Source organism: Zootoca vivipara, chromosome 6 (assembly GCF_965207765.1).
Source record: "Zootoca vivipara chromosome 6, rZooViv2.hap1.1, whole genome shotgun sequence".
In the NCBI taxonomy this organism is placed as follows: Eukaryota; Metazoa; Chordata; class Lepidosauria; order Squamata; family Lacertidae; genus Zootoca; species Zootoca vivipara.
Window position 1 is genome coordinate 9,885,788 of NC_142589.1, and position 24,217 is coordinate 9,910,004.

The 24,217-nt window shown below is 46.5% G+C and overlaps 1 protein-coding gene across 1 annotated transcript; it reads right to left on the bottom strand.

Annotated features, from left to right (window-relative positions):
- Positions 1–479: 479 nt before the first annotated feature.
- NBL1 (NBL1, DAN family BMP antagonist) lies at positions 480–23,376 on the bottom strand. The gene is made up of 4 exons (XM_035121127.3): positions 22,262–23,376; positions 6,400–6,595; positions 4,080–4,191; positions 480–2,398 (listed from the first exon to the last, which is right to left on the bottom strand). Exons 2-4 carry the CDS (start codon positions 6,567–6,569, stop codon positions 2,153–2,155), a joined length of 528 nt encoding a protein of 175 aa, XP_034977018.3. The 5' UTR covers positions 6,570–6,595; positions 22,262–23,376; the 3' UTR covers positions 480–2,152.
- Between the last annotated feature and the right edge of the window lie 841 nt (positions 23,377–24,217).

Genomic DNA, 24,217 nt, shown 5'->3' on the forward strand with positions numbered 1-24,217 from the left:
CTGTTACCCGCAGTGGGTCTACTCTGAGTAGGACTCAGAGGGAAGCAGCCCCACACATTTGCTCTCGACTATATTGTCTCTGGCAGGACACCGGTGGCACTGTGGTCTAAACCACAGAACCCAGGGCTTGCCGATCAGGAGGTCGGCGGTTAAAATCCTCGCGACGGGGTGAGCTCCCATTGCTCAGTCCCAGCTCCTGCCAACCTAGCAGTTCGAAAGCACGTCAAGTGCAAGTAGATAAATAGGTACCGCTCCGGTGGGAAAGTAAATGGCGTTTGCATGCGCTGCTCTGGTTCGCCCGAAGCGGCTTAGTCATGCTGGCTACATGACCTGGAAGCTGTACACCTGCTCCCTCGGCCAGTAAAGCGAGATGAGCGCCGCAACCCCAGAGTCATTCGCGACTGGACTAAACAGTCAGGGGTCCCTTTACCTTTACTATATTGTCTCACTCAACAAAAGACCTGGAGTGACACGGTATGTGGATGTTGGATCTATTTTATTTAATTAAGAGAGATGAATAACACAACGATAAAGATGGAAATGCATATAACGTGTGTGTGTGTGTGTGTGTGTGTGTGTGTGTGAGAGAGAGAGAGAGAGAGAGAGAGAGAGAGAGAGAGAGAGAGAGAGAGAGAGAGAAACCATGAAGAGTGTTGTAGTCAGCAGAACAAGGAGAGAGGCTGGGTTTGCACATAGGCAAGTGTTCGAATCTCATTCTAAACATTCCGTGATTAAGATGTGTAAAAATTCAAGGAAAAGGTTGGGCAAGATGTCAGACTCTTCATTCAATAATCTGACTCACCCCCATTGTTGGGTCAGATTCAGATTACGTTAAATTCCCGCGGAAAGGGTTGTTGCTCGGTGGTAGAGTATCTGCTTTTGTAGGCAGAAGTTCCCAGGTTCAATCCCCAACATTGAAGAAGTAAGTGTGGGAATGTCCTCTGCCTGAACTCCTGCAGAGCTCCTGCCGGTCAGTGTTGGCAATCCTAGGTTGGATGGACCAGTGGTCTGTCTTGGAATAAGACTACCTTCTGTGCACCTCCTCATTGATTCAGCCCCTTTATCCATAACCATGAGGACTAGAATATTTAGGAAAACCAGAACCCAGTGACAAGAGTGTCTGCTTTGCATTCAGAATGTCCCCGGTTCGACCCCTGTCATCTCCAGGTACGGCTGAAAGCCTATTGAAGTGCTGCCAGTCAGCGTTGACAATACTGAGCTAGATCTGGCTCGCTAAAAATGGTCTGGAGCCGGCCCACCTGATTCTTCCCTCTCGCCCTGTTCTCTCCAGTAAAGTTTCATTCGCTCCCTTCTATCTTCCATTCATTAAAGTGCTGCTAGGAAGTCAAACAGGGATAGCCAAAGTGGTGCCCATCCAGACACTGTTGGACTCCAGCTCCCAGCAGTCCCAGCCAGCATGACCACTGTTCAAGAATGATGGGAGTTGGAGTCCAGCGACACCCGGAGGGACACAAGCTCGCCAGCCCTGCATTAAAAGAAGGCAGAGTCGTGATGGAGGTAGCCAGGGGCAGTGAAGGCAAGTGAGGGCAGAACACAAACATGCAAGAAATGTCTCACTTCTGCTGCTAAAAAAGCACCAAAGGGGAGAGTCTCTTTTGTCAAAATGTTTTTTTTGGGGGGGGGTTTCCAGTCTGGCTCCTCCGAGATCGATCCCCAGTGGTAGAACTGGACCCACGGCGGGGTTGGACTAGATGACCCTTGGGGGTCCCTTCCGACTCTACAATTCTATATGTAGTCTTCACAGAGAAATGTCCTGATGGAAAGCCAGAAACCGAGAAGCCGCCTTTGATCTTTTTGCTTCGAGTGTCCGCCGGACCTTCAAGAGGAAAGGCCCCAGAGACCCCCTCTCTCATTTTGCCCCTCCCTCTTCCCTCATCCCCCAATATATTAGAGCGGTGTGCAATTTCATCAATGACGCCCTCCCAACCACCCCCTCCCACAATTCCCTCGCCGGTTGCCAGCTTGTCCCAATGTCCCATCGGCCGCCCCCGGTGAAAGGTCCGCCTTCAGCTTGGCCTGTGCTTCCCCACGACAACGTTGCCAAGAGCAAAGCATGATGGGTATTTGAGAGGCGGGTGAAAGACGTCAAGGCCTGGGCTGAAGGGGCAGTCCACCCCCGGAAGGTCGGAGGTCAGTCCTTGGCCTCGTCTTCATGGTGGTGGTGGTTGGAGGCCTCTTCCCCTTGGTGGTGGTGGCCGTAGGGGTGGGGGTGAGGACCCTCGGCCGGCAGGTTCTCGTCGCCGTTGACGTAGACGTTGAGGAGCGCCCCCTCTTGGCTCTGCTCCTTCCCACATGCCTGGCAGCTGCAATGGAGGATCTTCTCCACTAATTTGTCCACCCTGGGGATGTCTTCATTGCTGGGGCAGTCCAATGTCACCTGGGGGAAGGAGAAGACGTCGGAACACACAGGAAGAGCTTGGCTGCTGGATCAGGCCAATGGCCCATCTAGTCCACCCTTCTGTTCTCACACCAGTCAATCTGTAGGAACCCCTCAAGCAGGACCTGAGCTCAAGACCCCTCTCCTCTCCTGCGGTTCCCACCAGATGGTAATCATAAGTAGGTAGTTCTCAGGGCTAGCGACCATCAGTGGCCGCCGCCTCCCGAAATTTGGCTCACCATCTTTTTTCAGGGAGCCACCACAATCACCTAACATATAACACCGGTCCTGAAAGACCTACATTGGCTCCCAGTACGTTTCCGAGCACAGTGTTGGTGCTGACCTTTAAAACTCTAAATTAGGCATCCCCAAACTTCGGCCCTCCAGATGTTTTGGACTACAATTCCCATCTTCCCCAACCACTAGTCCTGTTAGCTAGGGATCATGGGAGTTGTGGGCCAAAACATCCTGAGGGCCGCAGTTTGGGGATGCCTGCCCTAAATGGCCTTGGCCCAGAATATCTGAAGGAGTATCTCCACCCCCATCACTCAGCCCAGACTCTGAGGTCCAGCTCCAAGGGCCTTCTGGCAGTTCCCTCCCTGCGAGAAGTGAGGTTATGGGGAACCAGACAGAGAGCGTTCTTGGTGGTGGCGCTCGCCCTGTGGAACGCGCTCCCGTCAGATGTCAAGAAAATAAACCACTACCGTGTTTCTCCGAAAATAAGACACTGTCTTATATTTATTTTTCCTCAGAAAACAACAACACCACTATGGCTTATTTTCAGGGGATGTCTTATTTTTCCCCCTCCTTCTCCTGCCACGGCCGGCATTGCTGCTGCGCCTATCACTATGTTTTATTTTCAGGGTGTGGCTTATATTCCTTGAATGCTTAAAAATCCTGCTATGGCTTATTTTATGACTACGTCTTAAAATAGGGGGAACAGGGTACCTGGCTTTTAAAAGACATCTGAAGGCATCCCTGTTTAGGGAAGCTTTTAATGTCTGGTGTTTTACTGTATTTTTAATATTTTGTTGGAAGCCGCCCAGAGTGGCTGGGGAAACCCAGCCAGATGGGCGGGGCATAATTATAATCCTCATCCTCGTCATAGAACATCATGAGCCCTGCTGTTGGGTCAGGTCAAAGTTTCATCTAGTCCAGCTCCCTGTTCTCACAGGGATCAACAAGATGCCGCTTATGGGGAAACCTGCAAACAGGATCTGACCATGAAAGCACGCTCGCCTTCCTGCTTTTTTTTGTAGCAACTGGTATTCAGAAGCATTGCTGCCTCCAGCCATGGGAGCAGAGCACAGTCATCACAGTTAGTGGCGAGGGATAGCCTTATCTCCTTTGAATTTCTCTAATCCTCTTTCTAAAGCCATTGCAGGTGGTACCCATCGCCACATCTTGTGTGGACCTAGGGGCGAGGTCTAAGAAGAAACTTAGATCAGGCCAGTGGCCTACTTAGTCCCGCATCCTGTACTGACATCGGCCAACCAGAGCCAACAGCAACGCTCTTCCCACTTGTGATTCCCACTCTAGCCCCCTGCTTGCTGCCCCACAGTGAATTCCCCCCCCTCCACACGAATACTCCCATTTATTTATTTATTTTAGAGAGGGGATGCTAACAGCCCTTCCCTGGACGATCACCGCACAATTTCCCACCCCGAGCGGCGTGACTTACCACTTCCCACATGGAGAGGGCTGGCATGCAAGAGTCGCAGTGCACAAGGGACTCGGTGGACTGTGGGAAGGTGTTGGGAACGCTGTAGCTGAAACACTGCCCCAAGCAGGCTCTGCGGACGAGAGGTGAAGATTAGGAAGATGCTAAAAGCCTGTGAGATGAGGGTCGGGTTCAGAATCGGGGCGGGTGGTGTTCAGGAGTGCCAAACTTCCCGAGTGGACTGAGACCGTCCCTTGCCTTCACTGCCCCTAGCTACCTCCATCCCAGCTCTGGCATCTTTTAATGCAAGGGTCTGGGAAGCTGCAGCTCTCGAACGGTTTCTCAACTACAGCTCTGGCCACTGGCAATAGGCTGGCTGCGTCCATTGCGGACTGAAGTCTGAAAACAGTTAGAACTAGGTCAGGGATGTCCAACAGGTCGATCACGATCTACTGGTAGATCCCCGCAATGTTTTGGTAGATCACGGTTGATCTCTGGCTCCCTTTCCTCTGCATCTGTAAATCTGGCTCCTGCCCCGCCCCCTCAGCCCACCCTCCATTGTTGTTTGAACTCAGGAAGGGAAGATGGGGCTTCCTCTGTGTGGCTGTTTTCATTCATAGTGATGTTTTTGTGAGTGACTTAACCCCTACTTCCCTTGCCTTCCTCCCTCCCCAAACGGAACTCCCTTCCCCCCCAAAAGCCTGCACCTTAACCCCCCCCAATGGTGCTTCCCTCATCCCCCCAAAAGCTGAAGAACTTTGAGCTGAACCCCCCCCCCAAAACGGGCTTTCCTCCTCCCCAAAAAAGCTCAACAAGTTTGAGCTGAACCCCTTAAAAATGGGGGTAGATCATTGCCAGATGTTAATTCTGAAAGTAGATCACAGTCTCTTGGTAGTTGGCCACCCCTGAACTAGGTCATCAATTTCCTTCACTGCCCCTAGCTACCTTTCATACAGGGAAGGGGACCGTTGGCCATACTGGGCCCAAGCATGGCCAACAGGTGGTGCTAGAGAGCAAAATGGAGTGCTACAACATCTGGAGAACGCCAGGCTCCCGTTCCCCAAACTTAGACCATCCCTTGCCTTCACTGTCCCTAGCTACCTCCATCACATCTCTGACTTCAGTTGTTTCCGGACTCCAACTCCCATCTACCCTCACCATTAGGCCTGCTGGTTTCGACTGATGGAGGCTGAAGCCCAACAAAAGCTCGAGGGCCATAGATTCCACATCCCTATTTTTTAAAAGGTCATTGCTATCTTGGGTTCTCAACATTTTTTACTTATTTATTATTCTTTTGTTTTGAGTGTTTGTTTTATGTCATAAAACTTATATACTGCTTGATTGTAAAAACAACACCCACCTCAAAGTGATTTGCAAAAAGAATAAAACAAAATTATCGGTAAAAACAGTTAAAAACAGCAACTTAAAACATTTTTTAAAAATTAAATAACCTAAAAAACAGATTAGAATACATGTGGGTATAATGACTAGGTCCCCTGGCCCCAATCCTTCTGATATGATTCTTTATCTCCTTGCAGGCACAGATAAATATGTGACCTGGCGTGTAGCACTTTTTGCAACTGCCGCCAGGAAAATTAGGAAAAATTATATTGCTGAGGTAGCTATTAACTGTAAAGGAGATGAATTAATCTGACTCCATCCATACCAAGAGGCAGCTCTCTCACCAAAGTTGTACAGAATTATCAATTGTATTGTTTCATATTTCTTTTAATACATCAGTGGCCATGTGATTTTAGTTTATAAATTTTATTATTTAATGTTTCAATTGGTATATTAAAGTGTTTCCATAACTTTGTGCTGATTAGGTCATGTTTTGATAATGTAAATGTTCTAAGTTTTGTACCAAATTTGTATATATTTTACTGAATTAGATTGTATACATTGCAGCAGCCTTTGGCTATAAGCAATAAACTTGATACCATACATAACTGGGTAGGCTTGCCTAAACAAAAATGTGTTGTTTTTTTTAAAGCAGGCACTGAAAGTATAGTAAATGAAAGGGGGATTAGTAAAGGTGCCTGTCTGATATCAATAGGCAGGGAGTTCCAAAGGGTGGGTGCTGCCACGATAAAATTTTGAGTTCTTACAAATGTGGAACTCCTTAACAATGCTATGTAGCCCACGTTTCGTCGCGGCAGAAAATTACAAACCGGTTTTCAGCCACGATGCTTTTACTTGTGATACGTTAGCAGGAAGAGGCAGAAATTAATTTCCGGAGCATTGCTGGCCGGAGCTGGTGGAAGTTGGGAGTGCAACACAGCTTGGGGAAGATGGCGCCGGGCGATCTGGAGATGTTGGATCCATTGGCCCAGTACTGTACCTATTCTGGATGGATTTGGACTCGCACCCGCTGTGCCCAACGATCTGGGTGATGTTCTTCGCCTCACACCAGGCGCTCTTGTCCGGAAAGAGGGCCAGCTTGCTAATGGGCGGAGGCGCCGCCAGGATCAAGGCCGGGAGGAGGGTGGCCACCAGGAGTTTCAACATCATGGCCTTTTTCCGACGAAATCCTAGAACTGGGGGGAAGGGGTTCGAGAAGGATAAGAAGCGTCAGAACACCAGAAGAATCTGCATTGTATATTATAGCACATAATTGTAGAGTCGCAGAGTTGCAAGGGACCCCCAAGGGTCATCCAATCCAACCCCTTGCGATGCGGGAACCACAGCTAAAGAATGCCTGGTAAATGGCCTTCCAACCTCTGCTTAAAAACCTCCAGGGAAGGAGGCCTTTTGTGCTAAATCAATGATAAGGTTAAACAGGAGGTTCTTAATCTTACCTGTGGAATAGACAACGCTGTAAAGAAATGCATTCCGGGTTCCTGAAACACTGTGTATTGGAAGCATATACGAAGAATAGATGAGAAATATTTCATTTGGTCATTTTGGTCGGGCAGGTTAGACCATCAGAGCAGGGCACTCCCTTCTAAACTACAGTTCCCTTCTGTTTCACCAACTCGCCACCTAAAACAGCCTCGTAATTAAGGACTTGGTCGGGAGTCGCCATGGGCGAGTGGGAATTGCTTGCTGGCGAGTGGATTAGGAACGTAAGAATAGAAGAGTCCTGCTGATCTAGTCCAGCATCCTGTTCTCACAGGGCCCGACCAGATGCCTCTTCTGGGAAACCCGAAAGCAGGATTCGAACACAGGAGCAATTCTTCCCTGGTATTCGGAACTTCCCTGGTATTCGGAAGCACCTGTTCTGCAGGGACAGGGCTGTAGCTCAGGGGCAGAGCATCTGCTTTGCATGCAGAAGGCCCCAGCTGTAATCTCTGGCATCTGCATAGACCCCCCCCCTTACCCCAAACCCCTGGAGAAACACCCACCAGTTTGTGTATATGGGGCAGTTTTCCATGTTTCTAACGGAAAGCTGATATTTCAGAGTGTGGCCAGTAGGTGGAGCTCCAAGGCAAGACAAACTAGGAAGTTCTGGTGTAAAATGTATTTGGGGGTAGGGGATTGCCAACATAGGAGCCAACTCCTAAGGGTCGAGATCCCTCCACACACCCCTAAAATATTTGAGGGAGCCCCCCCAAAAAAAGTTAATGAGCATTGCCATTCAAATAGTGAGCATCTGCTGCATCATGTGACCTATTATGCATGGTGGGGTTTACCTGCCCCCCCCCAAATATTTTATTCACCTTAGCATCCCTGGTTGCCAACTGACCAAAGAAAAATCTTCCTGGGATGCTCTTCTGCCTTTAGTACCAGCAGAATGTGAAGAAATTGGCTCTTCACCAGCATGAAGGGAAGCAATATCACTATCTCAAAAATATAAAATGAATTTAAAATAAATTATGTGGGGCTGATAATTTTTCAGGTGGCTTGAGACCGTGGTAATACTTCTCTTCATGCTGCCAAATACAGTGGTACCTTGGCTTGCATACGTTTTGGATTACAAACACGTCAAACCCAGAAGTGCGTGTCCCGGTTTGCAACCTTTTTTTTTTGGATTACAAACAAAAAATTTTGGAGGCCCCATTGGCAAAAGCATGCCTGTTTTGGTTTACAAACGGACACCAAGGTACCACTGTAGTCCATTTTTATTTTTATTCCATCCTTTCTCCCAGGAATGAGGTATTATTATTATTATTATTATTATTATTATTATTATTATTATTATTATTTTCCACACCGCTTTGTATTTTTTAGGAAAAAAATTCAAAGCTGTTTAGAACACATTAAAACAGGCATAGGCAAACTCGGCCCTCCAGATGTTTTGGGACTACAACTCCCATCATCCCAGTGGTCAGGGATGATGGGAATTGCAGTCCCCAAACAGCTGGAGGGCTGAGTTTGGGGGGTGCCTGCTTTAAAGCAATAGATCAATTAACCAGAGCTGTAGCTGATTAATTAGTGAGCTACTTTGGTTCTGGTGTGTTTTGGTCAACAGAAGGAAAGAGAAAGTATCGGACAAGCTCTGTTCCTGGAGTTAAGAAGACGCCATCCTCAACGCATGATTTGCAAGCTTTGAAATCCCTGAACTAGACCTTCACTTGCCTTCACTGCCTCCATTACTACTATGTGATCAAAAGCATTTTGATCTGACTGGAGCGTTGGGAAGGAACTGTAACTTTCTAATATACAGAATGCGTGCCGTTGGTTCTCAGGAGTACTATGAAATCCATAACTACAGTGGAACCTCGGTTTACGAATTTTCAGTTTATGAACGCCGCAGACCCACCTGGAACGGATTAATTCACTTTCCATTACTTTCAATGGGAAAGTTCGCTTCAGTTTATGAACGCTTCAGTTTATGAACAGACTTCTAGAACCAATTACACCCATGCTTCGGGTTAAGTACGCTTCAGGTTGAGTACTCCGCGGACCCGTCTGAAAACGGATTAATCCACTTTCCATTACTTTCAATTGCTTCAATTTATGAACGCTTCAGTTTAAGTACTCCGTGGACCATCTGGAACAGATTAATCCACTTTCCATTACTTTCAATGGGAAAGTTCGCTTCAGTTTATGAACGCTTCAGTTCATGAACAGACTTCCGGAACCAATTGTGTTCATAAACCGAGGTACCACTGTATTGAGAAAGAAATTGAAAATGGAACTGCCATTTGATTCAAAATCATAATGCCATTATACAAAATCTGTGATACATCCACATTTGCTGCAGTTCCTGCATTGCATGGGGTCAGACTAGATAGGTTTTGGGGTCCCCTTCCAACTCTACAGTTCTGAGATTCTAGGAATACCGTGTACAGTTCCTGTTGGCTCACTTCAAAATGGATATTGTAGAGTTGGAAAAGGTTCCGAAAAAAGGGCGGCCCAAAATTAAATGGGGGTGGGTGGGTGGGTGGGTGGGTGTGGAGCAACTCCCTTATGAGGAAAGGTTGCGGCAGCTGGAGTGCTTTGGTTCAGAGAAAAGGTGAGAGGTGAAATGATAGAAATTTGTAAAATTATGCACAGCATGGAGATAACGGATAGAGAAAGGGTTTTTCCTCCCTCTCTCATAACATCAGAACTTGTGTACACTCAGTGAACTGGGATGTTGGAGGATTTAGGACAGATTTTCTAAAAGCACCTATGGAACTCACTGCCACAGGAAGTGGGAAATGTCCACCAACCGAGATGATTAGACAAATTGTCGGCCTGATCCAGTGAGTTCTTCTTGTGGTCTTATAATATTAGAAGATATAGTATGCTTGGTAAACTCTCTGGGCTCTTCTTGATTTTGCATGTTAACATCTCACACCATTTTAAATGTTGCTCAGCTACAAGACGTATTTTTTAAAAGGACCCATTCATTATTTTTTCTTGGCTTCGCAAGCTCGTGCCCTTTAAAAAAACAAACCAGCCACTGCAACTCTTTGTGCCGAGATGTCAAGCTGGGGTTCCCTGCACAGACTTGCCCCAAGAGGATTTCGTACTCCTCGTTGGCACAGGCAGAAAACCGGTCTCGGGTACACAGGCAAGATGCAACTGGGTACCCAAACAGACATGTATCGACACGGACTCTTGCCCAACCGCCCTTGTACGGCAGCCAAGACGCAAAGCCATGAGCAGCCCTCAATCACCACCCTCCCAATCTTTCCCTGAGCCTTGTTTATAAAGATCTCCCCTCCGTCGTGCGAGCTCAGACCCGCACGGACAGATGAAGTAAGCAGGCCTGGAGATTTCAGGGGAAAGAGGACGGCATCAAAAGCAACAACTGCTACACTCAGGATGATTTGGTGGAAATGTCACCATACAAGCATCGGAAATGGTGTGGGCTGTTGCACTAAGCACATCCCCTCCAACCCTTTTCTGATGAAAATGTTGTTGTTGTTTAATCATGTCCGACTCTTCGTGACCCCATGGACCAGCGTACGCCAGGCACTCCTGTCTTCCACTGCCTCCCGCAGTTTGGTCAAACTCATGTCGGTAGCTTCGAGAACACTGTCCAACCATCTCGTCCTCTGCCGTCCCCTTCTCCTTGTGACCTCCATCTTTCCCAACATCCAGGGAGTCTTCTCTTCTGGCGCCCCAGCTTCAGGATCTGTCCTTTTCCAGTGAGCATTCAGGGCTGATTTCCTTCAGAATGGATAGGTTTGATCTTCTTGCAGTCCATGGGACTTCAAGAGTCTCCTCCAGCACCATAATTCAAAAGCATCAATTCTTTGGCGATCAGCCTTCTTTACGGTCCAGCTCTCACTTCTGTACATCACTACTGGGAAAATAGCGACATCCTATTCTATTGTTTTATTTATACCGTGCCCATCTGATTGGGTTGCCCCAGCCACTCTGGGCAGCTTCCAACATATATAAAAACCATAATAAAGCATTAACTATTTTTAAAAAACTTGCCTATGCAGGTGTCTTCTAAAGGTTGTCTAGTTACTTATCTCCTCAGCTTGAGGGTTGCATAACTCCACATCCTCCAACATTTCTCTGATGAAAATAGGGATGTCCTAAGGAAAAGCGGGACGTTCTGGGATCCAATCAAATCTGGGACTGTCCCTGGATTCAGGATCAGTGTTAGAAACTGAGATAGGAAAGCTAGGAGCTAAATGGCACCTTTAACCTAGGTTATGGGAGCAACAGCGGGATGTCTAGGCGAGCTTTTTTTTTAATAACAAGAATACAAAGCTGAGAATGAGCTGTGGCTGAAATCTTATATTCATTTTTCACATGGTCTACTTCTCATCTGAAGACTGCAAAAAACGAAAGCCATACTTCCCTTGCTCACCCCCTAATATTCTTAAGAGGATCTCTTCTCCAGTCTTCAGAGAGTAGCTGGAAGGGGGAAGGGGCTAGGAAAAGGTCCTCCTTTCCTTCCACTCTGCAGTTTCAATCTGAAATCTTAGGCGCAGCACTGCGCCCAGAGCTCAGAAACTGCTCGTGCTAATGAAATTCCCGGTTGCAAAATGTGCCTAGAACAATGGGAGTTTCGAATGCTATTTGGGATGCACCTGTCTTGGGACAGGTAAAATACAATGACTTCTTCAGGCAGCGCATAGTCAGACTGTGGAACTCGCTGCAACAGGAAACAGTGATGGCCACTAACTTGGATGGCTTTAAAAGAGGATTAGGCAAATTCATGGAGGAGAGGACTATATCAGTGGCTACTGGCTCTGCTCTGTCTCAATGGACAGAGGCGGTGATGCTTCTGAGTGCCAGTTTCTGGAAGCCATGGGAGGGGAGACTGCTTTTGTATTCAGATCCTGCCCGAGAGCTTCTCAGAAGCATCTGGTTGGCCACCGTGAGAACAGGATTCTGGGCTAGATGGGCCTCTGGCCTGATCCTGCTGAAGACTCTGCCTATGCTCTTGAGCAGGCATCCCCAAACTTTGTCCCTCCAGATGTTTTGGACTACAATCCCCATCATCCCTGACCACTGGTCCTGTTAGCTAGGGATCATGGGAGTTGTAGGCCAAAACATCTGGAGGGCCGCAGTTTGGGGATGCCTGCTCTTGAGCATCTGCAGAAGGCCTTGTTTCCTAACCCCGACTGGACGCCAGTCCAGAACAGCGAGCTGCAAAGGGCCCCTGGCTCAGCGCCAGAGCACCTGCTTTGCATGCAGAAGGACCCGGGTTCAAATCCTCAGCATTGCTAGGGAGGGCTGGGAAAGAAACCCCGCGAAGCCAGCGCATCTATAGACAATAATACTTAGGCTCCAATTTGGTGTGAAGGTTTCCTGTGCTCCTATCCCAAACTATTCTCGTCCTGGGGGTGTTTAATCCCGCAGGGAGAGTGCATTTTAAACACCATTACGCCACTTTAACCGTCAACGAGAGTCCTGGGAACGGCAATTTCTTAACAGCGCTGATCTCACCGAGGTACAATCCCAACACCCAAACTACAGTTTCCACGACTGTTAAAAGTGGTACAATAAATGCATTGTCCTTTGCCTCAGGATGTTTTGCCGCCTAGGGCAAAGGACAAGGTCCCTGTGCCCTCAATTTGACACCCAGAATGGCTTTAGGGGGGGAGCAGCCCTCCATTTGAGGGCCCCTTGGGTCCCTTCCTACCGTACAATTCTATGATTCTATGACCCTAAAGAATGAAAACTTGACAGATGCCGGATCCCGATCATAAATACTCCCCATCACAGGGAGATGTATTGCATTTCCATTTAAAGGACAGGTCTTCTTTCTAAACCTTCATCAATATTTACAAATCAGCACGAGCAGATTTTATGCGCAACAGTGCCCTCTTTTGTGCTTCAGGTTAAACATGTGCTGGACAGAACGAGATTGTCTTTAAAAGTGTCTGTGCAAAAGGCAAGATCTGCCTGCTTATTCCTCGGCGAGACCTTTGGCTTCAGGAGAGAGCCAGGCTCGAAGCATCTCTCCAGAACTTCCCACTAACAACCTTTTAAAGAAGGCGCCCTCAAATATTGATCAAATACTTGAGGCTGCAGCTGATAAGCGCCATGGAATTGCACGAAGACCTATAAGGCCTTGGCAGGTAAAACACAATGGTGTTTAACGCACAGCAGTCTTTGACAAGCAACATGCAATGGCATCTGGCAGTATTCAAAGGGGCAACATGCAATGGCATTTGATGCCATGGGCAGGTGACAGAAATAAGCGGTAAATTGCAAGAACTCAGGCCAAAAGAAGATGGGTTTCAAATAAATCTTCACAAGGTTTTATTGATGTGATGCGGAGTTTAAATGGGAATCAATCTCAAGGCAAACATATTTGGTACACTTTGACCTGTGAATCTTTGCTGACAAAGAATAGTCGAAACAGGGCCTTGTCCTGATTTTTACTGGAATTTACCTTTATTTGCCTTCAACATTGGGATTGATTCCCATTTAAACTCCGCATCACATCAATAAAACCTTGTGAAGATTTATTTGAAATCCATCTTCTTTTGGCCTGAGTTATTGCAATTTACCGCTTATTTCTGGACTTTCCCAAGAACTCCAATTTCTACTGCATGGGCAGGTGACACGCAAAGGCATTTAGTAAGTGACTGCACCTGATAGATAAACGGTGGTAAATAAGAGACAGGTAGAGTGTGTGTTATAGCAGATCACTTGCCTTTTGGACCGAACAACCATTCCCACACCTTGGTAAGACTCACACTACAAGAGCGACAGATTGGGCAAAGCTGGGTTTCTAACAGACCTCATCAATTGCAGGAACAGAATCTCAATACGATATTATTCCAGATTAATTAACACAGGGTATGAGCACCACAGAAGCCAAGCATTAACCCCCCCCCCCAAATTTTTAAAAAGTTGCATTACACTTCTTTTAATATGTCTACAAACATTTTGCCAAACATCGCAAGTCAGCAAATAAATCTCCATGCCATGCCTCAACTGGGTCCTTACGGGACAGAAATTCTTGACATCAGTCCCAGTTAATGTCACCCTGCACAGCATGAACCCAGCACGAAAACAAACCTTTAAAGAAAATAAAAATGTTTTAAAATAGGTGGCCATCCATGCTCTCTCTCTAGATAGAATGCTCTCTCTAGATAGAACCTAAATTACGGTATGTAGGCAGCTCTTGAGGTCCTGGCTGCCGAGGGAGAATTGAATGTTGCCTCCAACTAAGAATCAGAATCGGAAGAATTTTTATTTTTTAGCCATAGCAATAAAATACAGTGTACTGAAGTTAGAGGTAAAAACTTAACTATGCAAAATATTTTCTGGTGGTTTACTAAGTTTTACTCAGAGTAGACACATTGTGCTATCTGGTTCGCCAGAAGCGGCTTTGTCATGCTGGCCACATGACCTGGAAGCTGTACGCCGGCTCCCTCGGCCAATAACGTGAGATGAGCGCCGCAACCCCAGAGTCGGTCGCGACTGGACCTAATGGTCGGGGGTCCCTTTACCTTTACCTAGACACATTGAAGTTCATAGGCCTCAGTTAGCCAGAGCCGTTCATCATCAACGGGTCTGTTCTACGTAGGATTAGCATTCGATGCAAACACCCAACGAATGTGCTCCTTATCAGAAATATTCCATTTCCACTCTTATGGAGTGAAGCCATGAAACACTTTTTAAAAGATGTGGATGGAGATGAAAAATTAGTCACTATTAACAAAAGCACACAACCCCGCAAGAGACTTTTTGAAGATCAGGGGTCTCTGCGGCATTATAATGACTGCTAACCGCTTGCAAATTCTGGATGGTTTATAAAATGTAGAGGCCTTCTACATTGTCAGTGAACTTTGCAAATAACCCACAACCAATCTTGCGTGTTCTCTTGCTTGAGGTTTTCCCGTTGTTGTTTTTTTCCAGTGCCGCTTAATAAAGAGACCTGTGAAACTCCAAACCTTGCACACTTTCCCATCACCTTAAATTGGCTCAGGAAAAGACACAGTTTTATGGACTGTGCATTGTCAGAGGTTTAGGATAGACTTCATCACCGCTGTGGAAGGGATCTGTCTGTGCCGTTTGCGTAAACAGCAACCCTTATCATCAGTTCTGGCAATGAAAGGTTGTACGTGCAAACGCGAACACACACAAGCGTAGAATCACCAATTTGTAGAACTGGAAGGGACTCCAAGGGTCATCTAGTCCAACCCTCTGCCATGAAGCAATCCTACATTCAGCTATTCTGTCACATTTTTTAAAAAAATCAACCTACCTCGTAATCTTTCAAACATACCAACTTGGGGAAGAGTTTTGCTGAAGCAAGTTAAGCTTTGTTTCCAAATATATATATGGGGTCACGAAGAGTCGGACACGACTAAACGACTAAACAACAACAATAGTAACTACATTTCAGATCAAATTGTTCTCAAGAGCAACATCTCACTGGAACTGCTCCTTCTTTTAATTCTGATGTATCTGTTGCTGCTCTACATTACTTCCCAAAATCCTGTTCTTAATATTCCTGGACTTCTGGGGGACAACCTGTCTGGTTCAGCCCAAATTGTATCCTCTTCTCTAAACACACACACACACACACACACACATGTTCACATTTACTAGGTGGAGAAGAGTCAGCCTCAGAATTTGGGGTGTCCTTGGGCAAGGCGTGTTCATTGGGGGACCCTTTCATCCAGAAAGTCTCTGACCATCTTGGGGGGGGAGGCTGAATTGTTGGGGCATTGGGCATTATATGACTCTAAAAAATCTCTCCTTGTTCCCTCTGACAGTGATCCCAAGAGGGTGAGACGGGTGGGTGGCCAGCGGTTGCATTGGCCCTAGATTTGCACACACGGATTTGATTTGATGGATTGTATCTTTATGCCAAAGGGACGCAGGTGGATTGTATCTTTATGCCAAAGGGACGCAGGTGGTGCTGTGGGTTAAACCACAAAGCCTAGGGCTTGCCGATCAGGAGGTCGGCAGTTCGAATCCCTGTGACGGGGTGAGCTCCCATTGTTTGGTCCCAGCTCCTGCCCACCTAGCAGTTCGAAAGCAAGTAGATAAATAGGTACCACTACAGCGGGAAGGTAAACGGCATTTCCGTGTGCTGCTCTGGTTTGCCAGAAGCGGCTTAGTCATGCTGCCACATGACCTGGAAGCTGTACGCTGGCTCCTTCGGCCAATAACGCGAGATGAGCGCTGCAACCCCAGAGTTGGTCACGACTGGACCTAATGGTCAGGGGTCCCTTTACCTTTACCTTTACGCTGCTTTTCATTCAAATGAATCTCAAAGCGGCTTACAACCAATAAAGAACCATAGCATAATAAAACATACTAGCACGTCGCGAATACAGAATACATCATATAAAATAATCCACAAATTATCAATAAAACGGTTCCCTCACTGCGAGAAGCAAAGCTACAGGGAACCAGGCAGAGGGCCTTCTCGGTAGTGGCGCCCGCCCTGTGGAACGCCCTTCCATCAGAGGTCAGGGAGATGAACAACTATGTGACATTTAGAAAACACCTAAAGGCAGCCCTGTTTAGGGAAGTTTTTAATCTGTGATATTTTAATGTACAGTATTTTGGTAATTGTTGGAAGCCGCCTAGAGTGGCAGGGGAAACCCAGCCAGATGGGCGGGGTATAAATAAAATAATAATAATAATAAACAGTTGCAATCTATAAAAAAACTGAACAAAACAGCAACTAAAAAAATAAGCTAAACCTCACAATTATGGCAAGTCATGTGATTAACAAATCAATGCTGCTTTTAGAATCCATAAAGCAATATTAAAAGCATTAACAAAATAGCAATTAAAATATAAGCTAAGTGCTCAATTCATTCACACAATCTCTTCACCCCCATGACTCATGGATGGGTTGAGACCCAGTCAGGGGCTGAGTGGGGACTTTTTCAGCTTGAGAGCCACGTCTCCTCTTGGCTAAGTTTCTGGGAGCCACATCCTGAAGGTGGGTGGGGCTAGAGGGGAAAGTGGGTGGAGCTATGGGTGTGACTGTTCCCTTTGTTTACTGGGCTATATTTCAACCACACTTAAGAGCACAAGGGTCCTGTATATATCCACACACACACACCAGTCAATAATAATAATAATAATAATAATAATAATAATAATAATAATAATTCATGTCTTATACCCCACCCATCTGACTGGGTTGCCCCAGCTACTCTGGGCAACAAAAATACTGCAAAAACATCATCGTCATCATTATCATCATCATCATCATCTCAAACACGAGAAGCTTCCCAAAACAGGGCTGTCTTCAAATGTCTTTTAAAAGTCAGATTGTGGTTTATTTCCTTGACATCCGATGGGAGGGCGTTCCACAGGGATGGCGCCACTACCGAGAAGGCCCTCTGCCTGGTTCCCTGTAGCTTCGCTTCTCGCTGTGAGGGAACCCCCAGAAGGCCCTTGGAGCTGGACCTCAGAGGGGGGTGGAGATGGACCGAGGCCATTTAGGGCTTTCAAGGTCAGCATCAACACTTTGAATTGTGCTCGGAAACGGACTGGGAGACAATGTAGGACTGGTGTTAAATGGTTCCAGTCGCCCGTCTAGCTGCCACATCCCGGATTAGTTGTGGTTTCCGTATCACCTTCAAAGATAGTCCCACGTGGAGCATGTGGCAGTTGTCCAAGCGGGAGATAACCAGGGCATGGACCAGTCTGGCAAGACAATGGTAGGGCCTCTGTCCAGGCAGGCAAGAGGCATTGCCACAGTTCAAGGACACAGCCCAGCCTTTTAGGTGGGGGGGAGTGGGGAACGGGGTTGATAAGGGGTGCGGCCCCAGGAGGGGCATGGCTTGGGGGAAGGCCAGACTGAGAGGGCCAAAGGGCCACGTTGGCCTCTCATCCTGAGATTCCTGCAGTAACCCCAGGATGGCATTGGGGCATTGTGTGGACAAGCCTACAAGCTTTTGCCAGTGCCTGCCTGGTGGGTTGATTTTGAGAGGGCGGAGGACCCTGAGCCCACCTGCACCTCCAGGTAACACAGTCCAACCAAGCCATCTCCAAGGGCTTTATCCCCAGACAAGGCTGGAGAACCAGTGGGGTCCTTCAGGTCCTGAGTCAGCATGGCCAACAGTCAGGGGAGATGATGGGAGTCCAGGAATGCGTGGGGAGCTGCAAGTTTCCCTCCCTCGCATGGCAAGAGGACGGAGCTGCGAAGGGCATGGCTAGGGCCAGTGAGGGCCAGTGATGGTCCAATTAAGGGAATGACCCATCAGTTGGGGGAGTTGTAGTCTAGCACAATATCTAGAATGCCAGGGGTTCCTCACCTCTACACCGAAAGAAGGTAGGGTTGTTAAGGGGGTAGCTAGGGCAGTGAAGGGCAAGCGAAGGTCTAGTTGCGGAATGGAGAATGACTAGCCTGCAAGTATACAGGCCCCCCACCTCTGCCCTAAAAGGAAACTGAAAATCCTTTCTAAGATATAGAAGAAAGGTGCAAATCATGCAGGGAGCCCACAATCTTCCCTGCGAGGAAAAAAGAGAAAGAGTTTGATTTTCGCCTTTAAATTTTTTTTAGCAGGATGGTGACTAAAGGAAAGGATAGATATTGCGGAGATTTTCTAATATCGTGAATAAAGAGAGCTTTTGCCCTCTCTCATAATACAAGAACTCAGAGCCACCGCCCAAGCGAAATCAGCAAGGTTGAGGGCAGATGCCAGGATATCCTTGTTTGCGCTACACCAAAACAACTGATGGAACTCACTGCCACAAGATGCGCAGGTGGCTTACAGACTTAGCTTGCTCTAAAGTGGGACTAGGCACCTTCATGGAGGAGAGAGAAGCCTACCAGCAAGGATTACCCGTGACCATTTAATTGAGCCTCCACACCTGGAGGCAGTCTATCTCCGAATGCCAAATGCTGGAGGCATCAGACAAGCCACTATGGGGGAAAAGTTGAGGATCTAGATCGGGGGAGGGGGTAGTGATCTAGTCACTAGGTGGATCTCTGGCCTGATCCAGCAGGGATTTTTTTCTATGTTCTTAAGAGGAAGGAACTCATATGACTTCACTGCACAGATTTTATAGCAAAGAAAAGCTTTTCTTTCTCAGCTTCACTCCACAGGACAAGCCCATTATCTTACAAAGATGGGGAGTTGCCGGTACCCCGCTCACAGTGGTAATTTGCCAAGGGTATGAACTGAACCCAGTAACGCTAAGGTTTCAGGAAGTTTTTGATAGATAGCACAGTTACAGAATCTGACCTCACAAAATTAAGATCCTCAAAAGCCGGTTGTGTTGACTGGGTGTGTTTAAAAATGGTTAGGCTGTGCTAGGGGGATTTCGTTCAGCAATAAATATATGCAAACCCCGAGAACCGGCCGACGTGTACGCTAAACCACCTTTCACAAAAGCTAGAAAGCCAAAATTAGGCAATGGTCATCTCTGGGGGATGACTGAGTGGAGGGAATGTTTTTGGAAATTCGGGAGTGATGTCTAAACCACCACCACAACATTCTACACAACCTCATCTCTTTTCAATGGGGTTTCCCCCACCGAAACTCCATCATAGTTTTTTTGGGGGGGGCATTAAAATTGGTATTAAAATGGAGTAAAACTCTGGATCTTCCCGAGCCATCAGGAATTTGGGGAAGCTTTTAATTCACAACATTTTCGCTCCGATTCAAAGGGTAGGTGTTGATACAACTGAGGACAGATTTAGAAAGATTAAAAAATAGTAATAACCCCGCTGGGATTTTTCAAGGGAAACAGGAACTTCCCCAGCAAAGTCCTCTCGAAGGAATGTGGATGTATTTAGGAAAAATTTGCCCCGGAGGTCAGAGGATGTGAAAAGATGTGAATACAAACTATATATTTATGAGAAAGGTCAGGAGGCAGAAAGAGCCCTTCAAAGCCAACCTAGATTGCTTTTGTCAGTCAAACCCACTAAGAAAAGCAATTTGTGATGCCTTCAGATATGTGTTTTTCTACAGGGGTGCAAGCAAATGTCACTGGGTTTTTTAAACTGGTTTTGAAACATCTCCTGGCAGCAAGACAGCAAATACTTCTAAGGATGCAGATTGAAACATATGCAACCTTTTAAATTTTCTTTGAAAATGGAAATCTTTTGTTTTCTCTTTGTTCAAGCCCCTCTCCCTCCCCTTTACTCCCAATCCCCCCCCCACCAAAATGAATTAATTTCAGATTTCTTGGCTCAGTTATTACCCCCCTTTTAAGGAAAAAAGAGAAGAAGAAAAACTGTGGGGGGGGGGAGGGAGAGAAAGGGCACACACAATAGAAATTTCCAAAATGCGATTCTTCACGGATTTGCTTCTTTCTTCGCAGGAGAGAGGAAAAGATGGGAGGTGGAAATATTTTAATGACTCAAAAGCTGAGCCCCCACCCCCCACCCCGTCTTCATCTGTAACTGATTTCTATTTGTGAGCTATTTCTCCTCTTTCAAACCATCAATCACAGCAGGGAAAAGGGGAGGAAAAGTGGGGGGGGGAGAGAGAGAAGTATAAAAATCTGGTCTTGATAAATGGAGAAAAAGAGAGACAGGTTTGCTTTCATTTAAGGCTCCCCCTGGAGGGTGGAGGGGAAGGGGGGAAACTTTGCAAGGGTGTCTGATGGCTGGCACCTCTGCCTTTGCTGCTGGGAGGGGGGGACATGAAGGTAGCCTTGCAAATAAGTCCACAGAGATCACTAGCCTGCATGCCTGCCCGCCTTCCACACATGAAATTGACAGGATGTAAAAGAAAGATCTAACACTATTATTTTCCCTTTCACCAAGCTTCTCTCTCTCTCCCTCTCCCTCTCTCTCTAGCTGGTCGCCTAGGACTGAGAGTTACTCGCCCCAGAAGAGTAGGCTGAGTCACGGGCCTGGAAATAATTGTGTGGATTCCCAGAGATAGCTTCCCTCTGCAGCAACCAGAGGGACGGTTTGTGTGTTTGCCACAATTCAACATAGGACAAGGTGTTTGACAAAGTTCGCCAGAATTAGCCGGTTGGAGGAATTATAAACTCACTTAATGAAGGGAGTAGGGTTGCGTGGATCTGTCCATTTCAGTTTGTCATTTTCAAAAAGGCCACTGGATCAGGCCAGTGGCTCATCTCATTCAGGATCCCATTCCCAGGGGTCTTAAGTTCAGCCCTCCACCTTTTTCCATATCAATTTATCTTGGGGGGGGGGGGCGGATGGGAGAAGTCCTCAAGCAATTGCACCAACAATTTAGTCTGCAACCAGTTTTGTCTAATGTGTGCATTTTTGCAAAGCAATGTTCCCTAATACAATGCATATTTATATGTGGTTTTCGCTAATAGAGGCGTTTTACTGCACACTTTACCCTGGCCTGTGCTTTCTTCTCAAATGCATCACTCAGCTGGAGAACCCCATTGCAAAATTTTGAAAAGCGCCGAGCTAGACACTTGTCATCTGCCGTTCCACAAGGGGTTTAATTCTTGTATCCTGCACCTATTTTTCCTGCCACCCTGTGACTGTACTCTGTGTGTTGTTTATAAAGTCAAATAAATGCATTCAAAGCGCAAACTCCGAAGGACGGACAAGTTTCGCTTTGCACCAGATTTTCTCGGAAAGCGCAAATTCACTAGTTTCACCTTTCAGTGCAAACTGAATCCTCCTGCTTCCTACTATGGAGTAAACAAGGGGACGGTTGGGTGTCAGCTGAAAAGCAGTACAGAATCCACTGGAAAATATAATCTGCGGATGTTTTGAAATAGGTGCATCAGCACAGGTAATCACTGGTGGGTGGGAAAAAGTGGCGGCTACGTTCCACTTTTACTATATGTGTAGAAAGGTCCTGAAATGACCACCACTTACTTCCTTTCGTATCTCTCCCTGTTCTAGCCTGATGGGGCATCTAAGCCACTCACACAACACCATCTGAGATGTATGAATCATGTTCGTAAAGAAGCATCATGCCACAGATGTTCAAAAGCTGTTACTATAGGTTGGAACACGGAGAACTTACATTATTAAAATCAGATGTGCGTTCTGGTGTTTTTTTTTAAATGCCTTTTCATATCGACCTAAGAAGCATAGCACCAACAAAATTCTACTCAGGAGTATACCCATTGAAACTAATGGACCTACATTTGTCAATACCCATAGGCTCTACTACTGAGTGTGACATTCTGGATACAACCCCATATATATATATATATATATATATATATATATATATATATATATATATATATATATATATAATCTGTTGCTTTAATATCAATCTTTCCTTTTTTTGTACGGCAAGTTTCACACACTGCATTTAAGGTCAAAAATCTTGTGTCGCCAAACTTTGCCAATGTCAGAATTGGCAAAACGTTCGGGTCACACAAGACACTTCATAAGTAAGCTAAATCTCAGCTACCCACAGGGAGCCAGAAGGGATACAAACCCATAGCAGAGAAGGCATCCAAAAATGTTTACTTACCATTAAATGGACTGGACAGAGAGGTGTTCCATCAAAACTTCATTGGATAATATTCTCGTCTCTTCTTTTTTTAAAATGGGGTGGGGGGCACTCAAAAATTAAAACAGCTCATTATCCAGTAAAGTGTGGGATCCGATTCCTGGCCTTTCTGTAAGCAAATATCCTCCAAAGGTTTATTTCCAGTTCATCCCAAACGTTTAAGGGGAACGCGAAATGTATTTTTGCGGGGAGGTGGACAAGGAGAGAGAATTCCTTGCGACCTGAACTTCAGCAAAACTTTTATCTCCTCCTCAGGAACGGAGGAAAAATAAATTATTTCCAAACCAGGCACCAGGATAAAAAAAAAATCCGGGGGGGGGGAGAAACCCTCTAGTCCATTCAGAATGACTTTTTTCTCTCCCCCTTGGTCAATACTTAAAAGTGTGTGGGGGGGTGGAACTATTGAAAGCTTCAAAAAAAAAAAACCACCCCGGAAAAAAACCCCAAGTAAATCAGAGATCGGAGCAGAAAGAATGCTAGGAAAAGAAAGGAGCGAGGAGGAACTCTTAAGAGCTGCTGCTGCTTTCAAAACAATGTGCAGGCGTAATAATAATTTGGAGGAAGGAAAAAAAACACCCAATTATAATAAGCAGAGTTTTGCAGAGTACGGCGCAGCTCCTGTCGAAGATCCAAGCTTCCTAAAAATGCAAGAATTTTTCAACTCTAAGAAGAAGAGGGGGGGAAGAGAGGGGAGATGTGAACTTTCTCGGTGCTTTCTGGCTAGGCTCAAAAAAGGAAAGACAGCAGGCTCTCCTCCTAGTAAATCAACCCCCCTCGTCTCTCTCCTCCCTTTTTCTCTGGGTAAATCAACCAACCCCAGCCTTTGACTGCTCCCTGTTAAAGAAAAAAAAAGAAAGGTGGTGTAGTTGTGGGAAGCAAATCCTCTCTGCCTCTTGTGCCTCTTCAGTGGAGCAGATTATATTGTGAGCTGACAAGAACCAGCTAGCCAGGACGAGGGGGGAATGGGTGGCGATGGCTGGTGGTGATGGGAGATATAGTGCCCTCACCCTGTTTTCTCTTTCTCTCTCTCTCCAGGGCGAGGTGGCTTTCCTGCTGTTGCAGCTCGGCCTGGAGACGGGCCAAGAAACTCCTGCAAAGTGGCTGGGAAGGCAAAGGGGTCTGGACTCCAAGGAAAACAAGAAATGAGGGAGGGAGAAGTGTGTGTGTGTGTGTGTGTCAAATTTCCTAGTCTTTTCCTTTGAGGATGGGTTCTTTGGTCAGGGGGAGGTGAGGCTGGTAGAGCCTCCCTGGGCAGAGGCACTCTACCTGCCCCGCTGAACTACGGAACTCGCCTCCCGGAGGAGGTAGCAACAGCCGCCGACTTGGGGTCAACTTTAAAAGAGGGTTGGGCAGGTTCATGGGCAAAGAGAGGGCTATGGACGGCTGTTAGCCACGATGGCTGTGCTCTGTCCCCAAGGTTGGGGGCAGCACATGCTTCTGAGTAGCAGGTGCTACTGACAGTAAGAGCTGTTCGGCAGTGGGATTTGCTACCAAGGAGTGTGGTGGAGTCTCCTTCTTTGGAGGTCTTTAAGCAGAGGCTTGACAGGCATATGTCAAGAATGCTTTGGTGGTGTTTCCTGCTCGGCAGGGGGTTGGACTGGATGGCCCTTGTGGTCTCTTCCAACTCTACGATTCTATGATTCTATTCTATGATTCTAGGTGCTGGAAACGGCAAGGAGGGAGATTTGCTCTGTGCTTGGATCCAGGATAATGTGGTATTTTAAAGACATTAGTTGTTTGTTTCATTTTTAATTCTGCTGCAATTCAATTTAAAAAAAATGTTTGTCTTTTGTATGTTTTTAGTCTTTTGTATTTTATCTGTCTTGCAAAGCCATCTTGAGTTCCCAGTTTGGGGAAAAGGCAGAATATTGACACTAATACTAATAACCCAGTAGGGCTCTTCTTACATTTCTTATC

What these genes read in the sequence shown, in the direction of transcription:
- NBL1 (XM_035121127.3), bottom strand. Translation starts at nt 6,569, where the DNA reads ATGATGTTGAAACTCCTGGTGGCCACCCTCCTCCCGGCCTTGATCCTG. An exon ending in TCCAAATCCATCCAGAATAG is followed by an intron (nt 4,192 to 6,399) that starts GTACAGTACTGG and finishes TCTCGTCCGCAG; the next exon opens with AGCCTGCTTGGGGCAGTGTT. An exon ending in CCCTCTCCATGTGGGAAGTG is followed by an intron (nt 2,399 to 4,079) that starts GTAAGTCACGCC and finishes TCCTTCCCCCAG; the next exon opens with GTGACATTGGACTGCCCCAG.